This window comes from Sebastes fasciatus, chromosome 17 (genome assembly GCF_043250625.1).
Source record: "Sebastes fasciatus isolate fSebFas1 chromosome 17, fSebFas1.pri, whole genome shotgun sequence".
Classification (NCBI taxonomy): domain Eukaryota; kingdom Metazoa; phylum Chordata; class Actinopteri; order Perciformes; family Sebastidae; genus Sebastes; species Sebastes fasciatus.
In genome coordinates this window covers 22,279,997-22,305,952 of record NC_133811.1, presented here as the reverse complement: position 1 = coordinate 22,305,952, position 25,956 = coordinate 22,279,997, and the positions used below count along the sequence as shown (strand labels likewise).

The 25,956-nt window shown below is 39.4% G+C and overlaps 4 protein-coding genes across 7 annotated transcripts in view; all 4 read left to right on the top strand.

Annotated features, from left to right (window-relative positions):
* Positions 1-148: 148 nt before the first annotated feature.
* scamp3 (secretory carrier membrane protein 3) lies at positions 149-9,654 on the top strand. The gene is made up of 9 exons (XM_074613095.1): positions 149-638; positions 951-1,031; positions 4,054-4,167; positions 4,305-4,425; positions 4,532-4,660; positions 6,200-6,365; positions 6,468-6,569; positions 6,656-6,773; positions 8,722-9,654. The coding sequence occupies exons 1-9, from the start codon at positions 585-587 to the stop codon at positions 8,869-8,871; spliced, it is 1,035 nt and encodes a 344-aa protein (XP_074469196.1). The 5' UTR covers positions 149-584; the 3' UTR covers positions 8,872-9,654.
* The window catches only part of lrrc71 (leucine rich repeat containing 71), a 67,382-nt gene continuing 42,470 nt past the window's right edge, over positions 1,045-25,956 (top strand). For both annotated transcript variants that reach the window (XM_074613094.1, XM_074613093.1), the window contains exon 1: positions 1,045-1,054. The gene's annotated coding sequence lies outside the window, so the exon portion shown is untranslated. The remainder of the gene's footprint in view (positions 1,055-25,956) is intronic.
* On the top strand, positions 11,943-18,939 carry rnf115b (ring finger protein 115b). The gene is made up of 9 exons (XM_074613096.1): positions 11,943-12,086; positions 13,574-13,632; positions 14,321-14,378; positions 14,472-14,683; positions 15,640-15,708; positions 15,860-15,938; positions 16,142-16,235; positions 17,995-18,110; positions 18,317-18,939. The coding sequence occupies exons 1-9, from the start codon at positions 12,009-12,011 to the stop codon at positions 18,437-18,439; spliced, it is 888 nt and encodes a 295-aa protein (XP_074469197.1). The 5' UTR covers positions 11,943-12,008; the 3' UTR covers positions 18,440-18,939.
* The window catches only part of ash1l (ash1 (absent, small, or homeotic)-like (Drosophila)), a 34,526-nt gene continuing 32,264 nt past the window's right edge, over positions 23,695-25,956 (top strand). For 2 of the 3 annotated variants that reach the window (XM_074614249.1, XM_074614247.1), the window contains exons 1-2: positions 23,695-23,972; positions 25,669-25,773. The gene's annotated coding sequence lies outside the window, so the exon portion shown is untranslated. The remainder of the gene's footprint in view (positions 23,973-25,668; positions 25,774-25,956) is intronic. The other variant, XM_074614248.1, reaches the window with a different exon arrangement.

Here is a 25,956-nt window from a genome sequence, read left to right as displayed (position 1 = left end):
ATAGTGATAACCGTTTTTTAATTTATTTTATATATTTAATTAAATTTTTCTTTTAATTTCTTTTTTTAATTGTTGGACTCTTTCATGCAGGCCACGCCCCCTCGTGTCACCACGTGGTTCTCTCTCTGCCGCAGCAGATGTCACATGACCGACCGGAGTCTTCAGCTGGTTACTTCCTGTTCCGAGGCTGTTTGTTCTCTCTGAAAATAACGGATCTGCTTCTGCTATCCGAGGAGGACTAGCTACACGGCGACACCTGTAGTATCCAGATATCCTGACAGCCAGGCAGCCAGGACAGGACTGGAGGAGAGAAACAAACACCATATAGAAGGAATACAACCATCAGACATCAACAAATCAACCTGATCACCGTGTTCATTGTTGTTTAACCTGCTGGAGGAGATGAGCACCGGAGGGGCGGGTAGCTAGTTGACAGATAAACCGACTACACCGCCCGCCCTTTCATATCAGAGAAAAAAAACATTTATCTGCTGAATCTGCAGACACCTTTTACTTCCTCTCTCCCTGTGACGTTATCAGCAGCAAGAAGGGGTAGCTCTGTTTTCCTCCAAAACAACCTGATTATGTCCAAATACACCAGCTTTCCTGAGCCGATGGACGACCACAACCCTTTCCAAGTGGGTGATATGAAATCTTAATATTTCATGGTGTGTGTTTGATGAGTGCAAGTCATTGATGTTGGCTCTGTGTGTGTAATAGCTGGCGTGTTGTTGCTCATGTGACGTGTGTGTGTGTGTGTGTGGTTTTATTCAGGGCCTTCATCTCTGCACACTTGTAGCTCTCTAATATTAACAATGCATGCATCAATAGAAACCACTCAGGTTTGTAAAGTGATGGGATTAATGTTGCAGAAGGAAGTCAAACAAATAATGCAAATTTAATAACCATTTGTTTGCTTTTGCTTTGTTTTTTTGTGTCTGTTATAATAGGACCCTGCAGTGACTCAACACAGCAGCAACACAGGATATGCCACACTGGACCTTTACAACCCATTTGATAATACTACTGCAGTGAGTAATGTGTCTTATCTGTGAGATAACAGGGGATGATTGTTGATGATGTACTACACATAATGGAAAACACAACAGTGTTATGCCGAGGCTTGCCTTGCCATGTTTTCTTTTGCAAAAGGACAGAATAGGATACAGTATATGTGTGTGTATATATTTCAAACAAAACATTGGAAGGACCCCCGATGTGTCTTTGAGTCCAACTCTTCGGCTTAACTCCTGTGCTTGTTTTATGCATGTTAGTGCGGTAGATGATAGGGTGTACTGTACTAGACCTCTAACAATTTATCATTATTTGTTTTTATTTAATTATTTTTAATATAATTTTATTTTATTTAATTTATATATTTTACTATTTATTTTATTTGAATATTTGTGTGTATTTATTTATATTTATTTTTGTACAGTTGTTTTTTTTCAGTGCCCTGGGTATTGTCATGGGTGGGATATCTATCAGTCCAAACATGTTTGTGCAGTGGATTGTCAGAGTTGTATTAACAAAATTCAGAAATAAACTCTGTGTTAAAAAAAAAAGAATAGGGGCAAAAATGTACAGGTATATATTTATTATTGATATTCAGCATCAGGCACATTTCCACAAAAAATACTTTCAAGTATTGTTTGCATACATCATCCATTTATGTTTGTCTGAATTTACATAATACATTTAAGATTTAATTATGTAAGCAATTTTGTAAGCACGAAATTGCAAAAATGTAGCCAGATAATTGGAGCTGCGACGATTAATTGATTAGTTGTCAACCGTTAAATTAATCGGCAACTGTTTTGATGATCAATTAATCCGTTTGAGTAATTTTTTAAGAAAAAGAAAAAATTGTCTGATTACAGAGATTTCTTTACTCCTCTATTGTTGAGTTGTGGACAAAACGAGACATTTGAGGACATCATCTTTTTTTTTGAGATTTGAGATTTATTTGTTCGCACAATAAAACAAAGCAGCAGAAATACAACAACAAAAGAAAATAAATTGTGCAGGTGAGATTAAAAAAAACCCCAAGGGGCTTATACAGTAGAAGGAATCTCACCTCAATAAACATCATAAGCAAATACAAACAACATATAATCAACCAAAGTAAACAAACAAACATAAAATCCAAAAGCAAACATAAAGTAAGCAACATAAATCAATCAGAAATCTAAAATATATAAATAATATATATGTGTGTATCTTTGGCTTTGGGAAAAATTGATCAACATTTTTCACCATTTTCTGACATTTTATAGACCAAACAACTAATCAAAATAATAATCAATAGATTAATCGACAATGAAAATAATAGTTACTGTAGCCCTACAGATAATCAGACTGAATTGCCATTTAATTTAATGTTTATTTTGAAAGTTTGTAGCTTGCATATTGTGTTTTACAATGTCTTATCAGCCTGCTTCCAGAGACAAGCGAACGGAGGTTATAAAAACTAATGAATAATCTTGGGCCTTTCGTGGTAGTGAATGAGAACATTTTGAATAAATTGTGAATAAAAAGTGCTTTTTAAAATTTGAAAACAAAAATAAGCTAAAGATTTGTCTGTTTAATTGTTTTACAGATAAAGGAGCTGACTGCGTTTTAACTTTGTGAGTCGCTGCAGAGCTTCCGTAGCCTGATAATCAGACCGAAAGTCATTTCGTTTCACTTCCTTGATTAATTTTGTCTGATTCGATGAACAAATCACAGACGATGGTGGCCGTTCAGTTGTCTGTAGCCAGGCTAGAAAAACCTTTCTGCAAGACATCAAAAGTGTGTAATAAAACGGCAGCTGACCTCGTGCTTTAGTGGAGCAAGATATCAACTGACATTATATCCGTATTAAAATAGCCCAAACCAGTTGACACACAGTAAGGCTGGTTATCCAGCTTTAATGAGGACTGGATTGCACATGAATGAACTTCATTATACAGACTTTGTGTCTTAAAATGACCAAAATATACACTTTGCCATGTGACATACATGTCATAGAGTTTAGTGTCCTTGTTGCTAGGAAACAGCTTGGGCCTAAGTTATGGACCGTGTCATTGGTAGTTTTGTTGCTAGGAAACAGCTTGGATCCACGTGTACTTCCTGTGAGCTGTTGATATTGGGAAATACCGCAGCAACGGGAACTAAACTCGGATTTGACTGTTTTTGAAACTGAACTAGTTGATCTCTGTCACCTCGAACTGAGTTCATGAGAACAATGGAGATTTGTCAAGTATTTAATACTCTTATCAACATGAGAGTGGGTAAATATGCTGCTTTATGCAAATGTATGTATATATTTATTATTAGAAATCAATTATTATCAATTAACAGCACAAAACAATGACAAGTATTGTCCAGAAACCCTCACGGGTACTGCATTTAGCATACAAAATATGCTCAAATCATAACATGGCAAACTGCAGCCCAACAGGCAACAACAGCTGTCAGTGTGTCAGTGTGCTGACTTGACTATGACTTGCCCCAAACTGCATGTGATTATCATAAAGTGGGCATGTCTGTAAAGTGGAGACTCGTGGGTACCCATAGAACCCATTTTCATTCACATATCTTGAGGTCAGAGGTCAAGGGACCTCTTTGAAAATGGCTATAAGTTTGGAGCGTTATTTAGCCTCCTTCGCGATAAGCTAATATGACATGGTTGGTACCAATGGATTCCTTAGGGATTCTAGTTTCCTATGATGTCAATACCTTCACTCTAGCTTTAAAACTGAGCCTGCTACAACTACCGGAAGATCAATTGCATTAAAGGATTATTGGATTGCGTTAATGGATTATTTAATTGTGATTTGTTTTGATTTTGCCAGCATGTTTTGTTAGTGATTTATACATTTTGTTGTAGACATAAAGATCTAAACATATTGTGATTGTAAAAATTATTCAAATCATTTTTCTTTTTTTTTTCTTTTTTTCTTTTCTTTTTTTAAATGTCAGTAAAATTTAAAAAAAAATTAAAGCTAGTTTCAGTGTGCAGTAAGTGGTGCATGCATGAATGTGATTAATGATGTCTGTTTTTTTCTCCAGCCTCCACCTCCGTATGAAGCCACCTCTCCCTCTGTTCCAGCTGTGCCTGCACAGACCCCACCCAGCAGGACGACACCCACCGAGCCTCGCAATTATGGCTCCTATAGCTCCCAGGTATCCACGCTGCAATGCAACACTTGTTGCTGCACATCCTTTACGTAATCCTTCCCATTATTTATGACACATACACAACCTCTCTCTGTGACAAGCAGTTCTGATGCACCGTTTACTTTGTGTTATTGCTGTGTTAGACTGCGGCGAGCGCTACCACAGCAGAGCTCCTAAGGAAGCAGGAGGAGCTGGAGAAGAAAGCCCAGGAGCTGGAGAGGAGAGAGAGGGAGCTGGAGTCACACAGCCTGGGACCTGGAGCTAGTAAGAGAAAGGAAATAAATACCTAGGATGCCTAAATGTGTTATTGATTTAGTAGTTTCAAAAGAAATCGCTGTTAGTGATGTTTTCCCACTGTTCTCTTCATCAGCACGTCAGAATAACTGGCCCCCGCTGCCGTCGTTCTGCCCGGTGGGTCCCTGCTTCTACCAGGACATCAATGTGGAGATCACTCAGCGCTTCCAGCGCACCGTCACCATCATGTATTACTTCTGGATGTGTGAGTTCCTGTAACTCTTACTATGCGTTGTTGTGTGAATTCCCAGCATCATTGTTGCAACATCACAGTCATAACATGACTATTAAGGTGTTAGAGCTCCCCCAGAGGTTTGGGTGGTGTGGTGTGACACTTAAAGGGATAGTTCGGGTGTTTTGAAGTGGGGTAAGATAAAGGGGGGATAATATTCTAAATATAACGTACACTTAAACTGATATAGATTTTTTTTTTTTGGTGAGCTTTTCTTTGGGTGTTTAAAATACGCTTTGCAGCCGGCCCCCTCCACATCAGTGCATTGCTTTGCTTCCATTCGGTAACTCCTGTCTGCTTCTCCAAACTGGGGTCGTGCCTCATACAACCCCACTTCAAAACACCCGAACTATCCCTTTAAGATGCATCAGTGGAAGGTGGTGGTTTTTGTAACTGAAAGAATCACTTAAGAAATTGAACCTAGAGCTGACTCATGTCCGTGTGACTCCTACTGTTCTGTCTGGACTACGAGCTGGAATGTTTGACACTTAACTGCCAGATGGAGGACTTTGGCAGGAACCAACTGAAATTACTGTCCACCTAAATGTGAAGAGGGTTCAGCTGTCTCCACCTGAGGCATCTACTGCACACAAGAACCATTTCAAATGGTTGAATATAAGTAAGTTGTTCTTATTAAGCGACCCAAAGCTTCAGGTCGTAATTATTCTCCACAACCCGTCAGCTCGCACAACGGGGGAGAAGTCAAAGTGGTCTAAAATTAGTCTAGCGTCAGTGATTTACGTCGTCACTTCATGAGAACCTCCTTCCGGTTGGAGATGCGTAACTATGGTAACCTGTGCCAACCTCAAATGACCAAGATGATTTGTGAGAATCAATGTCTGAACTATTTAAAAAAATATATATTATGCCTTTCAGAGTGAAATCTTATACTTGCACTTAAATTGAAGCGTTACTGAGTTTACAGAGCTGTCCGTCAACAATCTGTTATGAACGTTGTTGCCACTGCCGCATTGCATTGTGGGATATTTACAGAAAATAGTATGCAATATTGGTTTCATACTACTGTTTTAGCGTACTGAATAGCGTGTTAGTATGGAATTTCAGAAGCAACCTGCGTCACATACATGTTCACAAATATGTCTTTGGGTTCTGGCATCATTTTGAAAATGACGGAGAGAGAGAGAGACAGAAAGAGGGCGAGAAAGTGAGGCAGAAAGTAACCGCATAAGAGAGGAATTGGGCGAACATCAAAAGTTGAATTAAACAGTCTTGCGCCGGGACCGAGGGACAGCCGAAAGAGCCAGCTCCAAACCTTCGCAGCAGGCAAAGGAAGGTAATAAATGGCGTCATATTGCATCAGCCAAAGTCCTGTCAAGTTGGCTCTTTCTTCCCAGTGGGGAGGGGTGTGTTGGATTTGTGTTCTAGTCCACAGCTCTGTAATAAAATCAACAAAGACTCGATCTATACATTCAGGCTGCACTGCTGTTCATTCTTGTTCAACCGCTCCCATTCATCCCTCTTGTCTCCTCCTCCTATTTTATCAATGTCCAGTCTGCACTTGCACGCTGCTCTTCAACCTGATCTCCTCCCTGGCCATGTTCTGCGTGGACCAGTCGGGTGGTGTCGGTGTTGGCCTGGGCCTCGCCATCCTCTGGAACCTCCTCTTCACCCCCTGCTCCTTCGTCTGTTGGTACCGACCTGTGTACAAAGCCTTCAGGTGTGTACCGCCATCTGTTTTTGCTCTTTTCTATGCCAGCTACATAAAACATAAATGGTGTTGAGCTGTTACATTAATTCTTTTTTTCTCTCCTCTTTCTAGGAGTGACAGCTCCTTCAATTTCTTTGTCTTCTTCTTCGTTTTCTTTGCCCAAGTGGTCGTCTCCGTCATCATGACCATCGGCATCCCTGGATGGGGTTTCAGGTATGACTAATGAACCAAACCATCTCTGCGTTAAGACAGTTTCTTCCCTCTGTTTATGTCCCTGTCTCGCTGTCTCCTCCCCTCAGCGGGTGGATCGTGAGCCTGGCTGCTCTGAATTCCAGCGTCGCCGTCGGCGCCATCATGATGATGAACGCCGTCCTCTTCACTGCCCAGTCCGCCATGGGGGTTTTCCTGCTGAAGAAGGTGAAAAACTGAATAAATTTGTTTACATACAGGGAAAAATTCACAGCTAGTGACTCAAATTACGGTTGCTTTTTGGACAAGGTTTCAGTCACGCTATCCGCTGTATCTAATTCAGGATGTGGTGTTTTTTATATGGAACGTGTGAAACCTGGTTATTCAAGTCCCTACAAACAGGATCATAACAGGATCCTATAGTTTCTGATCATCTGGCAGCAGGAGGGTCTTAAAGCTGCAGTAGGTAACTTTGAGCAAATATGATAAAAATTTTATTTTTATAAAACTGTCACTATATGCTGACAGTAGTGCATGAGGCAGATAATCTGTGAAAAAAATAATCCTGTTCCTCTGCCTCCCTCTAGTGCTCCTAATGGTGTTTGCAAGATGTTACCCAGCCCGAACACAAACAACCAATCAGAGCCGAGGAGTCTCTAAAGCAGCTGTCAATCACTGCTCGCAAAACTCGTAAACTCTGATTAAACTGTCAATCTAGGCAACGCTGATCAATATTCTGTTACTGTAATGCCTATTTCTCACCTAAAATGTTTTCAGAAACATATTTTAGTGTACTGTTAGAGAGTTTGTGACCCGGCCACCATGTTGAAAAGCCAAAACCAAGCGCCGCCCACCGGCCGGAGCAAACATTCTCATTTTACAGCTAAACAGTACACTGCAAGATGTTTCTGAAAACATTTGAGGTGAGAAATAGGCATTACAGTAACAGAATATTAGTTCATATTGGATCAGCGCTGCCTAGTTTGACAGTTTGATCAGAGTTTGTGAGTGTCTGGAGCAGTGATTGACAGCTGCTGTAGAGACTGCTCGGCTCTGTTTGGTTGTTTTCCTTCTGCCTGGTGAAATCTTGCAAATTCTGTTAGGGGCACTAGGAGGACACAGAGGAACATGATGAAATCCTGAACATCTAAGCCACTTGTTTCTCAGGATAAAGTTTGTTTTCTGGCTCTTTAAACTGCCCTGTGTCGACAACTCAGGATTTAGCTTCTTCTTCATGATTCACCATCATATTTTTTATTTTACCAACTAACTACTATGTAACTTGAGTTGATGACGCACCTTTGCACAACACAATACAATGAATTACGCAAGATGTAAATTTTACCTGTACTGCGAACAGACCAATATTCACAGAGCAGTAAAAAGTAAAGAGGAACAGATGGGGAGGAACCTTTTTTTAACACAGTGTTTAGTCAGGCAGATTGTAAACCGGAGGTGAAGCTAATCCTGAAGACTAACCAGAACTGGACCAGGCTAGTCTGGAGGGATACATTTCCACGGTAACTTAGGTCAGACTAATTTAAACTTCCTTTATGAAGCAGAATATGAAATAACTGGAATACTTGAAATACTCTAAATATTATATTTAATATAACCAAGATACTAGTGCGCATATTAGCACTCATTGTTAACACAAAGGCCATGCATAGTTCTGAAAAAAAAAAGGAAATTGGATTTAATAAAATAGTATTTGAAATGCAGGCACACACATAAAGGCAGATTCATTATTGTTTATCCATGTAAAGTACTAATTTAAATAATAAAACACATACACAATAAGTAAAAGGACTAATCTAGGTCAAATAATACTTGAATATTGATGTGCACTGTGCTTGTAAATGGTTCTAATCAGGCTTAAAAATGATTGGTAGACATTAGGAGATACTGTGACATGATGTAGTGTCACATTTCCTGAAAGAAGTCAAGGGAAGAAAGTGAAATCAAAATGGTCACGCTGTATTTGTGGAAACACTCGCACCCCGCCGTGCCCAGGTGGTCCCACCTGTCATGAAGCAGTCAGTAGATAACAAACGGTCCGGAGAATAGCCACCATATCGGGTTCTGCGTATCATTTTCACCCCTCACAATGTGCATGATATGAGGATGAATTGCCGCATGTATCGTGTGTCAGCGCTCTGCTCTTCCCCCTCTTCAGGTCCACAGTCTGTACAGGCAGACCGATGCCAGCTTTGTGAAGGCCCAGGCCGAGTTCGCCACCGGAGTCATGTCCAATCAGACCGTGCGCAGTGCCGCCACCAACGCTGCCGCCAGCGCCGCCCAGGGGGCCTTCACTGCGCCTCGATAGATAGAGAGGGACGAGAAGGGTTGGGAGGGTAAGGAACGAAGGAGGTGGAGCGCCCTTTTCAGCTTGATAAGGGATCTGTTTGGTATTTATTTCCCTGCAGGTGGTTAGAGTTTGATTGTGGGGGTAAAGTGAGTCTGTTACTCCCCCTGAGCAGCTGAACAACAGGGCATGTGCATGAGGCGGAGGTGGTGTTGTCTAATTTATAAAGGTGTACAGGACAAGTTAGCTACATTGCCAAACCAGGAGTCAACAAAACATGTGAGTGTTGATTCAAGAAAACAGAAAGATGATGTGAAATGTGAAAAAAAAACAAGATGCTGAAGCTGTTTGAAATTTAGCGCAGTCGTACCGAGTATCAGCGAATACAGGGAAAATGCTTCTTTTGTTTTTGTATTAAAAGACGAGCCGATTGCCAAGTAGGAAGCTTCAAACCTGGATAATTTCCCATGTTTAAATGACTCCGATCATGTACATTGTGTTTACAAAGGAGCCACGTCTGAACACTGAATTGTTGCCATTCTAATATTTGACCCATAACTGACTGGCTCGACTTTGTCAGACGCTAATTTTTTAGTTGCTTTAAGTGTTAACTAACAAGTTGTTTTGTTATTATTCCAAATGAAAAATGCATATTTAACTATTTGCCAAAACCTTCTCATTACTGTAAAGATAACGTGTTGTTTCTGTTACGATATATCTGTTACTGTTCTGTTGGTGCTGCTTGTGTTTCTTATGATTACAGGTCACTGTCTTGGTTTTAATAAAAATATATTGTCATGCCTACACGGTCTACTGCAGTTATTATTAGTTTATTAGGATCCCCATAAGCTGACGCCATGACTCCGGCTAGTCTCAAACAATTTTATACATTCAAACATCACATACAAAAATGTTATTCACATTACCTTATATATAAAATATGCCAAAATTCCATGCAGTGAGGTATACATATTTCAAACCTTAAGCCACCACATACAAAAAATAAAAAATAAACAAAATAGCACGCCAGATGAATCATTCATTGTTTGTTTATGCAGTTAATTGCATTAGATACTCTTTTAATGCTTTCTTGAAAGTGGCTCTGGTATTTGTTTTAGTAACTTGATTTAGTTCCATCCTGTAATAACTCTGTAAATAACAGTCGATTGGAGGAGATTTGTTTTACGTGAGTCATCCCTCCCGCTTTAAGCAAGTTTAGTATCCTAACATAATGTCGTTGCTAGGAAACCGCTTGGCTTGGGTGATGTTCTGCACTTAAACTACGTGGTCACAGTTAGGGCTGCCCCCTCTTAATAGATTAGTCGGTTGGTCTTAGTCGACTCAGATTTCTTTAGTTTATTAGTCTTTTTTTAAGCTTTTTTTAATGCTGAATGACTTATTTCCAAGAAACGTATGACTGACTTATGACCTCTCAGAAACTTATGAGCACATCTCTCACTCCTTTCTCCGTTAACGTCTCTCTCTTTCGGTCTCTGCCCCTTCTTTCGTCCACTCTCATGAGAGTATAAATGTTGACTGAAGTCAGCATGTAGCACCATACACCACCAGCACCACCAAATGTCCTCTGAAGGTGGATAACATCAGTCACTTTATAGTGCCAACAATTACCATGTACATTTGAGATACAGAGGGCTGCCCCCTCTTAGTCGATTGGTCAACTTATCGGTCGTTTCGGTCTTACTCAACTAAGATTTCTTCAGTCATCACAGATGACTTATTTCTAAGAAACTTATAACTGACTTGTGACTACTAAGAAACTTAAGAGCACATCTCTCACTCCTTTCTCCCCTAACGTCTCACTTTCTGTCTCTGCCCCTTCTTTTGTCCATTCTCACGAGAGCATAAATGTCAACTGAAGTTAGCACCATAACCTTAAATCAGAGCTAAGATGTCCTCTGAAGGTGGATAACATCAGTCACTTTATAATGCCAACAAATACCATATACATTTGAGATACATAGAGTTGCCCCCTCTTAGTCGATTTGTTCTTAGTCGGCTAAGATTTCTTTAGTCGATTAGTTCTTTTTTTATGCTTTTTTCATGTAGAATGACTTATTTCTGAGACATTTATGAGCACATCTCTGGTAAACACAAGATTTAAAGTGGTGCTTTTCTGTGATTCTTTGTGTAGAAACTCAGTTTTACAGATCTGTCGATTAAAATCAACTAATCAATTAATCAACAAAATCGAATGAGTGTTAGTTGACTAAGAATTTCTTTGGTCGGGGACAGCCCTGGTTACTATCCAGGCAGAGGATTCAATACATTTGAACCAAATTTGTGTTTTTAAAATCCGCTTAAAGGGGAACACCACCTAGATGAAGAATTCCAATATGTTATTCCCACGGCCGAGTAAAGTTCAATCAATATTTGTGAACGTGAGCTGCTCTCTTTGAAAGCCAGAAACCAGAGAAGTAAGTCTCAAACTTGTGATGTCATCAAGTATAAAGTCCGGAGCTGCTCCATAGACGATGAATGGAGATTTTATGGACCCACAGGACCTTTTTTTTATACCCAAATGAGCTTTACTCCATTGTAGTGTTGTGAGATGAGAAATCATTCCCCTGGGTGCTCTCAGTGTCATGTAGAACATCTCTCCATATTCATCGTCTATGGAGCAGCTCCACACTTTATACCCTATGACATCACAAATTTGAGTTTTAGCACTCTAGTTTTTGGATTTGGGAGAGATTTGTTGATGTTTACTAATTATTTTTGGACTGTCTTAGATCATAGGAATAACATGTATGAATTTTGGGTAATGCACATAGTTCCCCTTTAAACATTTTTTATTCTCTGGCGACACCCAACACACTTGAAGGAAACTGTGATCCAACTTGTTGCTTTTTGAGCTTATTTTAGCAACTTGATCTTTGCAGCAGAAAGTCTGATCATGAAGCCTTTATAAACTTTATTTATAATAAAAATGATAAATGTGAGGAGTGCATTGCCTGCTCGTTCATAATATGAATGTGCCATCTGCTGTAGCCGGTTTTCTGACACATCTCACGGTGCACCAAAACCCCTCTGGGACTGCTGCTCGGACCCGGTTGGACAAACCGGTTGAGACTTTTTATGGGCTGCTGCCACACCGACCGACCGTCTGTGACGTCAGCCGGTTGCGCGTCACCGTGAAGATGGCGGAGGCTGCGGATTCACCACAACACCGGTTCTTCTGTCACTGCTGTCACCGTGAAACTAACCCAAAACTCCCGGTGAGTCACTTTGGAGAGTCTTTTTTTCTTTTTTTATTCCATGTACGCGTGCTGCTGGGAATAATCCTGGAGGGGTTAGGATTAAAGATTTATTTAGGGCTCTTTCTTTTTTTAAACTTGCTAAATGAAGTGATTAATTTTACATTTTTTTAAATTATAGTGTGAACATTAAAGCACACATATATGACAGCCTGTCGGTGGTTGTTTATGTGAGTAAAAGCATGCACCAAGATCTTACATTAGAGAGAGAGAGAGAGAGAGAGAGAGAGAGAGAGTTTAAATCTGGTGATTCATGTTGCCATATTTAGACGCACCACTATTGGCGACTCTAGTTTCCAGTTGTCTTCTGTCAAACTGAGAGTGAGAGACGTCCAGTAGGAGGAGCAGGCTGGGTGTCACCACATGCACATGCATAAAGCGTTTACAGGGTTTTCTAAATGGTTGCATACCATGAAGCCACAAATATGTGTCTCTAAAAACCCCACAGCCCGTTTTTGTTTTGTCACATGTTTTTGTCATCTCAAGCAACTGAAAGACAATAACTTTTTAACTTTCACAGTTTTTGCTCGACAGTCTCTGTTGGAGCGCATTTGTTGCGCAGCTGACACTTGTCATTACGCACGGATATTGTTGTGATGGAGCTTATGCAGCACGTGTGTTGTGTGTGCGTAAGAGAGAGACAGAGAGATATTGGATTAATCTGCAGTATATGTAATAAACAGAATCCCCCCTCCAAAAAAAACCCCATCATATGACCAAAATATAGGGAAACCCCTATGCAGATAAATAGAATAGAGTAGAGACTTTATTGTTATTGTCATGGAAAACAACGAAAAACAGTTTAGCAGCTCTTGGCAGTAAAAACAAACATTAAATCAAACATAAAAACATTCAAATCAAAATATAGAAGTGGAGTAAACAGTCCAAATTTGTATACTAGACCTATTTTTTAAAGATTATTTTTAGGCATTTAGGATAAAAGTGATGGCATGTGACAGGTCCCCATCAGCCAGAATCAAACTGGAGACATTATAATAACAATGTGTCAATATGCAATACATACTGTATAACTACAATGTACCTGGTTTGATTCTGGCCAGGAACCTTTGAGGCATGTCATACTCCTCTCTAACTCCCCACCTTTTCTGCCTGTCATGTCACTATCTAATAAAAGGGGCAAAAAAATAAATAACAATTTGAGCATGACAGTGACCACAAAGCCATAAAGAAATGATTTTCCAAATTTCGTGTGAGAGAAATTGACTGACTTGGCTTGCACAGAGCCCTGACCTCAGCCCAACCCAGGAGCTTCTGGGATAAACTGGAGCACCTACTGTGAGCCAGACCTTATCAGCCAACATCACTCTGCAGCTAGTTCCCAAAACCTTGTCCGAAGCCTTCCTGAGAAGAATGGAGGCTCTGATAGCAGCAGATTAATCCCCGAGGGTTTGTTTGAGTGTCCACATTCTTTTGTTTCTCTCTTCTAGGATTTCGTCTGCCCCAGATGTGACTCTGACTTCATTGAGGAGGTGACAGAAGACTCCAGGTACAGCTCAGTTTTGGTGTTTAGATTTACTGCTCTTTATACTGTTAGTATACTCTGGTTTATAAAAAAACAACGTTTTAAAGAGGACCTATTATGCTAATTTTCATGTGCATACTTTTACTTTGGGTTTCTAATAGAACATGTTTACATGCTTTAATGTTCAAAAAACGCTTTACTTTTCTCATACCGGCTGTGCTGGGCTGCTGTGAAATGCTCCGTTTGAGCTCCTCCCCCCCCAGAAAAGCACAGTTTGCTCTGATTGGTCAGCTGGCCCGCTCTGTTGTGATTGGTCAACTGAAGCAAACTTTTCGGACTCCGCTCTAACTAGCTTTGTTTGACGCTGTGCCAAACTGGCCGAAAGGCAGGTTATACGCAAATATGTTACTTAGTGACATCACCAGGTTACGGATAAAAAGGCGGGACGTTTCAGGCAGTTAAAGGAGCAGTGTTTCTGTGGGGGACAAAAACTCCCTTTCGCATGGACTTTGGGCTTTATAACTTTGCAGACCTTTTACATGCACAAAACACTATATAACACACTAAATTAAAGGGAAAAAGCACTGAAGCATAATAGGTCCTCTCATTATTAGAACGCATGATGGTCACTGTGACAGTGTCAGGCTCTTAAGAGTTATGTTTTTCCTTTTACACCACTGATACTAAAACTGATTTTTATTTTACTCTCCAGTCTCCTGCAGAACAGCACATCAGTGGCCAGTGAAGACTCAAACTCGTTGTTCTCAGAGGTACGTCCTTACAAATGGCATTTTAATACGTACACTCCTCTTTCTCCTGAGGCTTTTGTTTGACATGTCGCTTCTCTGGTTTCTCTCTCCAAGTTATGGCAGCTGCTGTTTATGGAGCGCTCTGCTCTGCTGTCGCATCCGCCCTTCTCAGAGTCCGACCCGGACGACAGCGAGCAGGTATCTGCAGGTCAGAGCCGTCCTTCTCCGGTGTCGCCGGGCGCTGCCGAGGCTGGGGAGCCGGAGTCTCCTTCCCAGCCTGAACAAGAGAGGTCGTCCAGGCCTGAACAAAGGCCTGCAGTGGAAGGGTGTGTGGACATGGTACACAGAAACATCACCAGTGTGTGTGCTGAACTATGACAGTGTAAAAATCCTTTAGTATGCCAGTTATTTATATATTTCTTTCTATTTATGTCTTGTCATTTACAGTAGGAAATAAAAGGTAGACATGTAGAAACACCAACATACAGTTCAAAGTTGTTTTTGCACAGATATTCATTGATAATTTTGTTATGAACAGAAACAACTTTCATAGTACCTGCAGGTTTACAAGTTTGAAGCTCTTTCTTATAATGTTAACACTTTATTACATGATTGATTTGCTTCAAAAGGTCATTAAATCAGTCCATCAATCAATCAAACTTTATTTGTATATCACCTTTCATACTGTTTTCATAGTTTAAAGTGCTTCACAGATGACTGACAAACCGAAAATAACATAGAACAAGTGTGGACCATGAAAACAACAGAAAAGACAAAAAAAAATTCAACAATTTGATCATTTGAGACCAATGCACGCGAGACAATAAAATAGAATTAAATAGAATTAAAAGCTATAATAACGGTAATAGTAGTAAAACTGGATAATAAAATAACAATAAAATAGAATAAAATATACAAATTAAATACAATGAAATAAGTGATTAATAAAACAACAATAAAATGTAAAATTTCCAATTTAAATACTAAAATAAGTGAATAAAATAATAACTATTCTGAATCAAAGTTGGTAAAGCTTCCAAGCTTAAGGATCCCTATGTAAAATCATTATTCTTCATCTTGTGCATCATGCAGGTATCAGACTGTACAGTATATATAGTATGCTTTGTGACACTCTTGTGATAACAGCTGCTTGCATCAGTTGATTTACTGACTCCAAGTAAAACCATAAAGGCATGGCATGAATTTAAACTGCTGAATATGAAGTAAAGTATGTGTTTTTTATGCAGACATCTTTGCTGTCTATTTTTTTTGCCCTTTCAAGGATGGTGCAGCAGTTCTTGGCCGGCCTGTTCGGCAGCAACGGAAACCCCGGTGCTGCACCAGCTGCCCTGTAAGCGCTTTTTCATTTTCGATTCACATCATTTATTTTTGATTTCATCTAACGTTGTGTGATAACCTCCTTCTCTCTCTCTCTCTCTCTCTCTCTCTCTCTCTCTCTCTCTCTCTCTCTCTCTCTCTCTCTCTCTCTCTTTATCTCTCAGATCCAGCATGCTACAGTTGCACTCAAACCCTGGTGATTACGCGTGGGGTCAGGGAGGTCTGGACGCTGTCATCACAGAGGTCAGTGATATCAGGTGGTGATTTCTAAGACAAAACACAAAGCGTTCCTTCTTCTTCTTCCCTCTCTCACAACCTTTTATAATGAAATTCAAAACCCTCAAATTCTGTTCCCATTGTGTCATTTCTCATGCTTTTATCCATCCATTAGGACTCTCTTGTTTCGCCTCATGTCTCCTCCGTACTTTCTTGTCCCACTCACCTAGCTGTTAGGACAGTTGGAGAGCACAGGTCCACCTCCTGCAGAGAAAGAGATGATCTCGTCCCTGCCAACAGTTTGCATCTCTCAAGAACAGACAGGTAGCCATCCCAGCATCACGGCATACTGCACACCATCTTATTTTTCCTTCCCTCCTTCCTCCCATCTTTCCTTTCCTCCTCTTCCTTCCTCTGTCTGTCTTGCTTTCCCTCCTCTCATCTTTGCTTTCCTCCTCCTATCATTCATTCCCCCTGATATCTTTCCTTCACTCTCTTCCCCCCTTTTATTTGGCCTTTCCTCATCTTCTCTTGTATCTCTCTTTTCCTCCTCCTTTCTTGACTTCCTTCCTCCCCTCTTCCTCCTATTTTCCTTCCCTCTTTCTATCTGTCCTATCTCTATTTCCCTCATCCCATCTTTCCTTTCTCCCTCCTAGCGTTCCTTCCTTCCTCTTATCTTTCATTTCCTCCTCCCGTCTTTCCTTTCCTCTTCCTATCTCTCCTTACTTCCTCTTATCGGTCCCTTTCTCCTCATTTATTTCCTTTCCTCCTCCTTGCTTTCCTTGCATCCATCTTTCTTTCCTTTCCTCCTCATGTCGCTCCTTCTCTCCTCCTATGTTTCCTTTCCTCTTCCTATCTCTCCTTACTTACTCTCATCTTTCCTTTCCTCCTCTCATCCTTGCTTTCCTCCTACTTTCCCCTCGCCTCCTCATAGCTTTCCTTGCATCCCTCTTTCTCTCCTCCTCCTATTGCTCCTTCTTTCCTCCTATCTTTCCTTTCCTATTCCTTATCTCTCCTTACTTTCTCTTATCTTTCTTCTCTCATCCTTCCTCACCTCCTCTTAGCTTTCCTTGCATCCCTTTCTCTCCATTCCTCCTCCTATCGTTCCTTCCCTCCCCGTTTCCTTTCCTCTTCCTACTTCTCCTTATTCCCTCATATCTTTCTTTTCCTCCTCTCATCCTTCCTTTTCCTCCTCCTACTTTCCCCTTGCCTCCTCCTCGCTTTCCTTGCATCGCTCTCTTTCTTTCCTTTCCTTCTCTTATCTTTTCTTTACCTCCTCCTGTCTTTTGCGTCCTCCATCCATTTTTTTAACTTTTCGCTCGTTCCCTCCTCCTATCATAGCTTTCTTCCTCTTATCTTTCCTTTCATCTTCCTTATCTCTCCTTACTTCCTCTTATCACTCCTTCCCTCCTGTGTTTCTTTTCCTCTTCCTATCTCTCCTTACTTCCTCTTATCTTTCTTCTCTCATTCTAGCTTTCCTTACATCCGTCTTTCTTTCCTTTCCTTCTCCTATCTTTACCTCCTCCTATCTTTTGTGTCTTCCATTATATATATATATATATGTATATATATTTTACCTCTTCACTCCTTTCCTCCTTCTATCATACCTTCCCTCCTCTCTTTCCTAGTTATGAGTATTAGTAAGTAATTAATGAATGTTTCTTTTCTGGCCTGGATGCAGACTACTTCTAAAAAGTAGTGGAAGGTTTCTCTTGCAGCCATGGCAACCATTTATGTATTATAATGACTTACAACTGTTTTAAAAAGAAAACACAACCTATTAGCCATTTATAAAATCTGAAGTAAAAGCAATATGACTCATTGTTAAGTGGTATGAAAGCTGCTAAATCTTTATTCACACATCATAAATTAAACTGTGTTAGCTAAATGAAATGACTACATTACAAAAAGTATCACTGCATTGCACTGTAACAGAACTGTTTTGCACATTTGAGGCGTTATGAATCATCAGGAATGTTATGACTGTATCTATTTCTCTGTGTGTGTGTGTGTGTGTGTCTGTTTCTCTTGCACACACACACTCATACTTTCTGTTTCTGTTGTTGTTGTTTGTGTCTCCCAGACTGCAGACTGGAGTGTCCAGTTTGTAGAGAGGAGTATTCATCAGGGGAGTCTGTCAGGAAGCTGCCCTGCCTCCATTACTTCCACAGTGAATGCATAGTGCCTTGGCTGGAGCTGGTAAGGACGAACGAGGAGTGGATGTGGTCTAGTGGGTTGAAGGGTTTCAAGGTCTGTTAAATCTGTCATGAAGGTTTTAAGAGTGTGTCACACATCCTGAATTGAGGACAACATGGAAACATTTTTTGTTACCAAATGTTTTTCTCATGGTTGTACTGGAGAGATGCTGTTACACCACTGACTTTTTTTTCTCTCCCTCCCTACAGCACGATACCTGCCCAGTGTGCCGAAAAAGCCTCGACGGCGTCGACAACAGCCTCCCGCCCACATCAGAACCCCCAGAAGCTCGCTCCGTCAGGACGGAGCAACAGGAGAGGCAGGCGATCTGAGAAACTTGACAAGCATCTCTACACCTGCTTTACTGTTTTCAAAGAGACACGCTTCTGCACCTCTGACCTTTCCCTCCGCATCGACTGCTTTTAAATAAAACAGGTTACATGCATCACAGTCAATAACTTGCAGCTTCAACTCTCACTTCAATCATCTCTTGCTAAGGACCTTTATGTTTTTCTACTCCAACATCTTTTAAGCCACTCTACACACAAAAGGACCGTGCAGTTTGCAGACAAGACGTGGAGGTGATGTGTCCTTCTCGCTACACTGCCCTCTTAAGTGCTTTTCTGAATGACTGACTTTGATGTCATGAACTAATCGCCGCTGAGCTGCCAGCGGTTGTCAAAATGATGGGAATTCACAGAGTTATGAAGTAACACTTTTGCATTAAGGCTTCTTTGTAAGACGATTTCCTCCTGCGGAATATTTAGTTTTCCACCCAGTCTGATTCAGCGTTGATCTCCTCTCTATATTAAAGCCTAACCCTGTGATCCCCGCCCTCTGCACCTTCTTTCATCTCCCTAATCAGGAGACAGTCTGACGCAGATATATTCATAACCATACTGCAGACTTTTTATTGCTCAACCAACCGATCTCTGTATTAATCAGAACATTTGAGGCTTTTTTGAAGTGGTTACTGCTTTATATCGATTATAGATATTTTTTTGACAGATTTTAAACTTCAATAGAACTCAATAGAAAAGTTTACTTGAATATGGCAGTATATATAGAGTAGAGTAGAATATAGCCTAATCCATTGAAATATGATCTAATAAAACAAAATAGTGCAGTATATCATAGAGTTTACAGGAATATAAAATATACAACTGTTTCAATATTGTTGGCTATATTGAGCAGAATACAGTGGCGCAGAATATAGTGCTGAAACAAGTCAGTTAATCGAATAGTCGATGACAGAGAATTAATCGTCACTAATTTTGATAATTAATTAAGTCATTTATTAAGGAAAAAATTTGAAAATTTGTTGGTTCCAGCTTCTGAAATTGAAGAATTTCCTGCTTTATTATCTGATTTATAGCACTATAAATAATTTTTTTTAGGACTGTTGGTCAGACAAAACAAGCAAGTTGAAGAAATGATGTCACCTTGCATGTTGAGTAACTTTTTAAAATTATTTTTAATTTTTATTTTTTTACAATTTTCTGACATTTTATAAACGTATCAATAAGCCTGAAAAAAACGTTTAACAGATTAATCAATAATGACAATAAGCAGTTGCAGCCCTAATAGAATAAAATAGGTGACTCCACTATAGCACAGCATACAGTAAAATATAGTCTATTATTATTATTATTATTATTATTATTAATAATAATAATATTATTATTGTTATTATATAGTAAAATAATAAAAAATAAAAAATAAATAAAAATAAATAATATAACAAAAGCCAAATGCAACAACAAAGAATAAAAAATAATAGAGCAGAATATAGCACACCGCAACTATTGATTATTTTCATTATCGATTAGTTTATTCGTCAACGATTTATCAATTAATCATTTAAACATTAATTAATTAAATTAATTAAAACAATAAAATGCCAATCCATACAATTTTTTTGAGACACACGGTCCAAAACCCCAAAGATATTAAATTAAATATGCATTTGCAATGATAAAAAATTTTTTTTTAAAAACTGAAGAAAAGCAGCAAATCCTCATGAGAAGCTGGAACCAGAGATAACTATTTTTTCTCAATACACTACCGATTAATCGGTTATATATATTAAAAAAAACATTTCCTATTTATTGTACATCAATAAACTGACAGATGTAAGTGGACTAATCACTTCGGCTCGGACAGAACAGAAGAACTACCATCCTTATGGAGCAGGAATGATTTATTTATAGGCTAAAGTGCTCCTGTTGCCTCCTCCTCCTGTCTAGGTGTGTTTATATAGACTGTATGTTGACACCAGCTGGACCAGGCAGGTTGACAGGTGACTGTTGCATAGCAGCAGAACACACCCTCAACCCAGAACACAGCTACACAAGCAACCCCAAAAATAGTGAAATAATGAAACATTTTTGTCAATGACCAGAGGACCGCAGCAAGGAACCGACCGACATTTGCTCCTCTGCTCTCCTCTGCTCTCCTTTCCTCCCCTCCGCCCTCCTCGGTTCCTCCTCCTCTCCTCCTCCTCTCCTCTCTGGGACTGAGTATTAGTGATGTGTAGGTCGTGAACGAGTCGGTTCAAAGAGCCGGCTCTTTTAAGTGAACGATAAGATCCGGTTCAAAGAGCCGGTTCTTTTAAGTGAACGATAAGAGCCGGCTCCTGTCCAAGAGACGTTTTTTTTTTTCTTTTCTTTATTTAATAATTCAAGGCAGAATGATAGGACGATCTTCTCCGCGACACGGGCACTCCATGCACCGACTGTGACTGAATGTTGTGTTGTGGGCGGCTGTGGCTCAGAGGGTAGAGCAGGTTGTCCACCAATCGGAAGGTCGGTGGTTCGATCCCCGGCTGCTCCGGGTCACATGTCGATGTGTCCTTGAGCAAGACACTTAACCCCAAATTGCTCCCGCAGGCATAGCCATCGGTGTGTGAATGAGTATTTAGATTAAATCCTGATGGGCAAAGTTGGCACCTTAGTAGCCTCTGCCATCAGTGTATGAATGTGTGTGTGAATGGGTGAATACTGACATGTAGTGTAAAGCGCTTTGAGTGGTCGGAAGACTAGAAAAGCGCTATATAAGTCCAAGTCCATTTACCATAATGACGTCCGTGCGACCAATCAGGTGATGAAAGACAAGGATCATACCATCAAGCTTGGGGGGGTGTGGGGTACACTGACGGTCTACAGCAGGGGTCGGCAACCTTTACTATCAAAAGAGCCATTTTAGGAAAAAAAAACAAAAAACTGTCTGGAGCCGCAACACATTTGCAGTGAGGTAGGGGCCACATTGAGGGTAAAAGAAATCTGAGATTTCGAGAATAAAGTCATAACTTTACGAGAAAAAAAGTCATAATATTACTAGAATGAAGTCATAACTTAACAAGAAAAAAAAGCCTTAATATTACGAGAAAAAAGTCTTAATATTACTAGAATAAAGTCATAACTTAACGAGAAAAAAAAAGTTGTAATATTACGAGAATAAAGTCATAACTTTACGAGAAAAAAAGAAAATAACACTTACAATTTCTACTACTATATTACTATACATATATACTAATATTATGACTTTATTCTCATAATACTACGACTTTTTTTCTCATAAAACTTTTCTCGTAATATTATGACTGTATTCTCGAAATGTCAGATTTATTTTATTTTCATCATTGGCCCTAATACTCTGTCATACCGTCGTACCATAGACCTACAACAATGATAATTAAAAATGAAAATGTAAACAAAAAAACATTTCCAATATTTTTTTTATAAATCCACAAAGCGACTGGAGCGGATATAAAGAGCAGCATGTGGCTCCGCAGCCGCAGGTTGCAGACTCCTGGTCTACAGGTACAGAGCAGGAGGGAGAGGAGGAGAGAAAGAGAGAGAGGAGTGCGGTGCGCAAATAGCAGAAAAGATGAGTGACAGTCGGAAACGAAGCAGCATGTAAAATTATGGTATTCTGGAAATTATAAGGTTTGGTATAATTATATTGAATGAATTAAGTGATATATGTGCACACAGATAGATAGATAGATAGATAGATAGATAGATAGATAGATAGATAGATAGATAGATAGATAGATAGATAGATAGATAGATAATAACTTTATTAATCCAGAGGGAAATTCAAGTTTCCAGCATCACAGTTCCATAGTGCAAAACATGTTAGTAAAAAGGCAGTAAAAAAGTTAGTAGTGCAAAGAACAAAAAAATAAAATAATAATGCTAATAATAAAAACTTACTTAAAAAAAATATAATTAATACTACACATACTAATCATAGCTCAAAAACAGTGCACAATTTTGGCTGAATTATAAAAGGCAGAAGTGGTAAAAACGAAGAGCAGTTTGGGAGTCTTGGTGAGCAAGTTTCCAGCATCACAGTTCCATAGTGCAAAACATGTTAGTAAAAAAGTTAGTAGTGCAAAGTACAAAGTACAAAAATAAATTAATAAAAATCATAGCTCAAAAACAGTGCTACATTTTGGCTGAATTATAAAAGGCAGAAGTGGTAAAAACAATGAGCCGTTTGGGTGCCAAGATATTTGTAGGAGTCAACAATTTCAACGTTGACTCCTACAAATATAGTATAAGTATATTAAATAATTTAAGTGATATACTATGTGCACACATACTAATCAAAAATCAAAACCGCGCTAAATTTGTCTGAATTATAAAAAGGCAGAAAACTAGTTTTTTTCTCCTCTAGGTTAGTGTTCTTGAGAAAATATCTCGTTTTTTTTTTTAAAAGTATACATATTAAAAGCCTGTACACACAAATAATAGAAAAATAAAACACTGCATTCAGCTGGCCTCGGAATAGATTAGCGAAGCAATTAACACCATTAGATTCAGTCTAGTTTAGTCATAGAAAATTATAAGCGAGTGTCACAACACGGCTGAATCTAAAGTTTAGGGTGGCGGCATGACTCTCGGGACACCTGCAAGGCAATGAATGCTAAAACAGCTGGTCGGGTTACAAAGTTTCTGTCGACCACGTTGAAAAAAAGCCCCCGAATCCTGACAGCTTTGGCCAGGACAATCTAGTTTCTCTCAAAGATTGCTACCAAGGGCGCCTGGGTTAGCTCAGTTGGTAGAGCGGGCGTCCATGTATCAAGGCTTGGTCCTGACCGCGGCGGCCCGGGTTTGAATCCGGCCTGTGGCCCTTTCCGCATCCACTCTCTCTCTCTCCCCCCTTTCCAAGACTCTATCCACTGTCCTCTCAATAAAATGGAAAATGTCCCCAAAAAAATAACTTTAAAAAAAAAAAAAAAAAAGATTGCTACCAATACTTCTAATTTCCATCAAGTAAAGGAGCTTCTGAAGAGAATGAAACCGATTACAACGCAAGGAATCGTTTAAAGGAATGTAAAAGGTACAGGCTGAGGTGGGAATGCGATGGAATGAGATGGAGCAGGCTCAGGTTCAGGTAATGGCTCGTGTGCCAGTGGCCCGTCCATACCTGGTTCTTGGCTTCATTATTTTTTTAATTGCTGTATTTCTTAAAACGAAAAGAGCCGTTCGGGAGCCAAAAAGAACCGGCTCTTCTTTGGTGAGCTGAGCCAAATGAACCACCTCGCTAAAAAGCTCCGGACTCCCCCTCACTAGTGCCCGTGTTGTACTGAGACAGTAGCGATCCGGGCTGAAGCAGCAGAGACATGGAGGAGGCCCGACTAACCACAGAGAGGCCCGAGCTGCTGACACATCATCCCCGGCCTGTAGCCACATAAACGGCTTGTCGTGTGAGCGGATTTACCGGAGCATCTCGGGGAGATATTAACGGACACACCAGAGTCGCTGTAAGGATATAAATGTACCCTTCGAGGAGGAAGAAGAGAGAGATCCATTTCAACGGCTCTGTTGATTCAACGCAGCCGCCATTTTGTTGACAGTTAGTGTGTTTTTTTTATTTTAATAACCCTTCACGGCGCTTTGCATCTACTTATATCACCATAAAACCGCTGGAATTTAACACCACGTTTTTCATTTCACGTTTCTGTCGATTTAAATGTCTTTTTAAAACCAACATTACGGTGTTTTTTTCTCTGCTTTTAGCTTGACATGCTAAGTGCATCGTTAGCTGTCCGTCGTAGTAACACGAGAATGTGCCTGCGAGGAGATGTACGATTATGTGCAGCACTTGTGTCACATTCAATCGGTGTATTACACATTGTTAGAAAGCTGTAGGTTGTTTGTGACTCATTTAGCAGCTTTAATGTTACACATATTGTTTGTTAAAGCTGATAAAATGTGGTTGAAATCGCCCCTCAAAGTGATAGATGGCTAGTTAGCTGCTGCCAGTTGTGCCATTGATGCACAGTCTATTATTGGACGTGATGGGAGCTAGTAGCTTGTTGCAAAATAAACACAAACCTTTGCATAATGCATAGGTTATATTAAGGTTATATTATACAAGCCTTTGAACAATGCATAGGTTATATTAAGGTTATATTATACAAACCTTTGCACAATGCATAGGTTATATTAAGGTTATATTAATCAAGCCTTTGCACAATGCATAGGTTATATTAAGGTTATATTATACAAACCTTTGCACAATGCATAGGTTATATTAAGGTTATATTGTACAAGCCTTTGCACAATGCATAGGTTATATTATACAAACCTTTGCACAATGCATAGGTTATATTGTACAAACCTTTGCACAATGCATAGGTTATATTGTACAAGCCTTTGCACAATGCATAGGTTATATTAAGGTTATATTATACAAGCCTTTGCACAATGCATAGGTTATATTAAGGTTATATTGCACAAGCATTTGCACAATGCATAGGTTATAATAAGGTTATATTGTACAAGCCTTTGCACAATGCATAGGTTATATTAAGGTTATATTGCACAAGCATTTGCACAATGCATAGGTTATATTAAGGTTATATTGTACAAGCCTTTGCACAATGCATAGGTTATATTAAGGTTATATTATACAAACTTTTGCACAATGCATAGGTTATATTAAGGTTATATTATACAAACCTTTGCACAATGCATAGGTTATATTAAGGTTATATTATACAAGCCTTTGCACAATACACAGGTTATATTAAGGTTATATTATTACTTTACTGCCTTGCATGTTATTATTTTAAATATATAATGGAAATACATGTTTTTGGTGGGTGGAGGGGATGCTTTAGACGGTGACACCATTGCAACTTTGTGTTTTGGAGGTTAACAAACCTTTTTGTGGTCAACAGCTTGTGTGCATTGATTTTTGATTGGGGTTCAAGATCAATACGTTGTTATTAATCTATTCGGCAACATCTGAAAAACAGCATTTATTATTTGCAAAGTGTAGCTTTGAATGCTGTTGTCGCTTTAGCTCATGTTTGGGTTAATATCTGTTAAAGATGACATTTAAATAGCCCAAATCTGACTATTTGCTTGCTTTCAAGATCATAACGTTGTTATTAATCTATTTGGCAACATCTAAAAAACAGCATTTATTATGCAAAGTGTAGCTTGAATGCTCATGTTGTATGCTTTAGGTTAATATCTTTTAAAGATAACATTTAAATAGCCTAAATCTGACATTTTTCCACCTTTTTTTTGGGGCAATTCAGCACTTGGAAGATAAAAATATGTGGCCACCACGTTGATACAGCACGAAGGGAGAGGACACACAGAGCCAAATAATGTGAAACACCGTTTCTGGACAATTACCAGAGGTGAGTGCATAATATTGTGAATATCATACATTTTAATGTATTGTTGCTGTTTTGTTATGACAGTGTAGGAAACAAGATTGCTCACTGTTACTGTCAGTCCCTTCAACTGATTTTTATGTAATGTTTACACTCATTTTTGCTAAATTATTTAACTGCATGCATTGCAGCAGTGTCACCTTAATG